Source organism: Nilaparvata lugens, chromosome X, assembly GCF_014356525.2.
Source record: "Nilaparvata lugens isolate BPH chromosome X, ASM1435652v1, whole genome shotgun sequence".
NCBI classification, from domain to species: domain Eukaryota; kingdom Metazoa; phylum Arthropoda; class Insecta; order Hemiptera; family Delphacidae; genus Nilaparvata; species Nilaparvata lugens.
The window spans coordinates 40,282,372-40,284,512 of NC_052518.1; the positions used below are offsets into that span (position 1 = coordinate 40,282,372).

At 41.6% G+C, this 2,141-nt stretch overlaps 1 protein-coding gene across 1 annotated transcript; it reads right to left on the reverse strand.

The window, feature by feature from the left end:
• Positions 1-943: 943 nt before the first annotated feature.
• Positions 944-1,591, reverse strand: LOC111047113 (craniofacial development protein 2-like). The gene has a single exon (XM_022332781.1). The coding sequence runs from the start codon at positions 1,589-1,591 to the stop codon at positions 944-946; it is 648 nt and encodes a 215-aa protein (XP_022188473.1).
• Between the last annotated feature and the right edge of the window lie 550 nt (positions 1,592-2,141).

A 2,141-nucleotide genomic window follows, 5' to 3' on the forward strand; every position in this document is an offset into this window, starting at 1 on the left:
GTCCAAGTTCATTTCTTTTTTTCTTTTTCACTCCAATAAATTTGTTAGTGTTATATTTTGTTATTGATACTCGCTGCCAGCACACAAACCTTAGAGGTTTTGCAGGCAGCGCCTATATAATAAGTTTTATTATCAAAGTTTATTTTTATGTACTTATAGAGATTGTTTATATTAATGTGTAAAACTTTGTATTGTCTATTTTGATTTGTATTTTCGATATTATGGCAAATAAATTTGATTTGATTTGATTTGAATTCTCAAAATATTCTGCCCATCGATCAAGAACCGCAGCTGGTTCCCCAGCCAGACTTCCATGTTTGTCTCTTATCAGTACTGCTCTAGCTTGGAAACCCTTCTTTTCTTCTCTTACCAAGCTGTACATCTCCCTTATTCTTCTGTTTGTGACTTGTTCTTGTATCTTTCCAATCTTCCTCCTTTCCCAAGCTCGTTTCTTCTCTCTACATATGTTTGCTGCCAGAGTCCTGGCTCTTACAAATGCCTCTCTGGTATTCCTGGTTACTCTTTGCAGTGCTCTCTGCCTTGCTTCATTTCTCATGCTTATTGCTTCTCTGCATTCTTGGTCAAACCATTCTTCCCTCCGAACAGGCCGCGTGTTGCCTAATGTTTCCTCTGCTGCTCTTGTCAAAGCCCCTCTCAATATTTCCCAATCACGCTCCACATCATTGACCCCCTCTGTCTCCCCAGGTGCTAATAGATGCTTTACTTTCTCTTCATATTGCACAGCAATTTCCCTTGTCTTCAATTTATCTGTGTCAAATTTTGTCACTCTTGGGTTTCTTATTGAATGCAGTCGTGATATTCTCTGCCTGCATGTTGCCATCACCAGGTAGTGGCCAGAGTCCACATCTGCCCCTCTAAAGGCTCTTACATCCATTATATCTGAAGCATGCCATCTATCTATGAGAACATGGTCAATATGGTTCTATGTATCACCATCAGGTGACTTCCATGTTGCTTTATGTATATTTTTATGAGGGAAGCAGGTGCTTGCAATAGTCATTCTGTTGCTGATTGCAAAGTCGATAAGTCGTGTACCATTATCATTTGACTCCTCATGTAAACTCTCCTTGCCTATTGCTGGTCTATAGCATTCTTCCCTTCCTACCTTGGCATTCATGTCACCCAGAATAATTTTCACATCATGAGCAGGGGCCTCATGGTATAGTTGTTCAAGCCTATCATAGAAAGCATCTTTAGCATCCTCATCACTTTCCTCCATTGGAGCATGAGCGGAGATCAGTGTGATTGTGGAGAATCTACCTCTCATCCTTATTGAGCACATTCTCTCATCAATATCCTTGAAGTCTATAAGCTGTCCGAGTAAGTTATTGTGCACCACAAATGCAGTTCCAAAGGTGTTAGTATTATTTCCACTGCATAGTATGGTGTAGTCCTTGGTCTTCAAAATGTGGGATCCTCTCCATCTTACCTCCTGAAGCGCAGCCACATCCACCCTGTACTTTTTCAATTGATCTGTCAGGCCATTCAGAGCACCAGGTCTGAACAATGTACGTACATTCCAAGATGCTAGTTTCCAATCCATTCCCATTTTCATTTTTTTGCGAGCCATATTTAATCCGGTATTTCCGATCCATGTTCCGAGGCTTGTGTAGGTTTTCGTAACTTCAGATTTTTTACAAGAATGGGTTGTTGGCCCATCGCTCAACCCCCAACCTGGAGGACCAGGGTCGTTTTTCTGGAGTTGCCCTCTCCTAGGCACCTGCTTTCACTGCAGCTTACAGAGTGTAACCTACCCTGGATTTGATTCGGGTTTACTGCCTAGGCTCTTCCACCCTCTCCGCCGTTGGGATATCTCCTCATCCGCCTTCGAGGCCGTTGACCGGTTTGCTAGTTTTGGTCCACCCCAGCTATTTCACTGGTACCTCCCATATCTGGGAAGGCGCCCGATGGAGGACTAGCAACCCCTCACGGGGTTTCACTGTGAATGTGCAACATAAAAACATATAAACATTTAAACATTAAGAGAAATGCCAAATCGTCGACATGAATCTTAGACCTCACTTTGCTCAGTCAATTATCAACTAGATGTTTTTGGAATTTGAAAGAAAAACATTTTTTTTCTGGAGTCAGATTTATTTTATTAAAAGAAGAAATTTCTG

Excerpts from the sequence above, each read along its gene's own strand:
- LOC111047113 (XM_022332781.1), bottom strand. The coding sequence starts at position 1,591 with ATGGCTCGCAAAAAAATGAAAATGGGAATGGATTGGAAACTAGCATCT.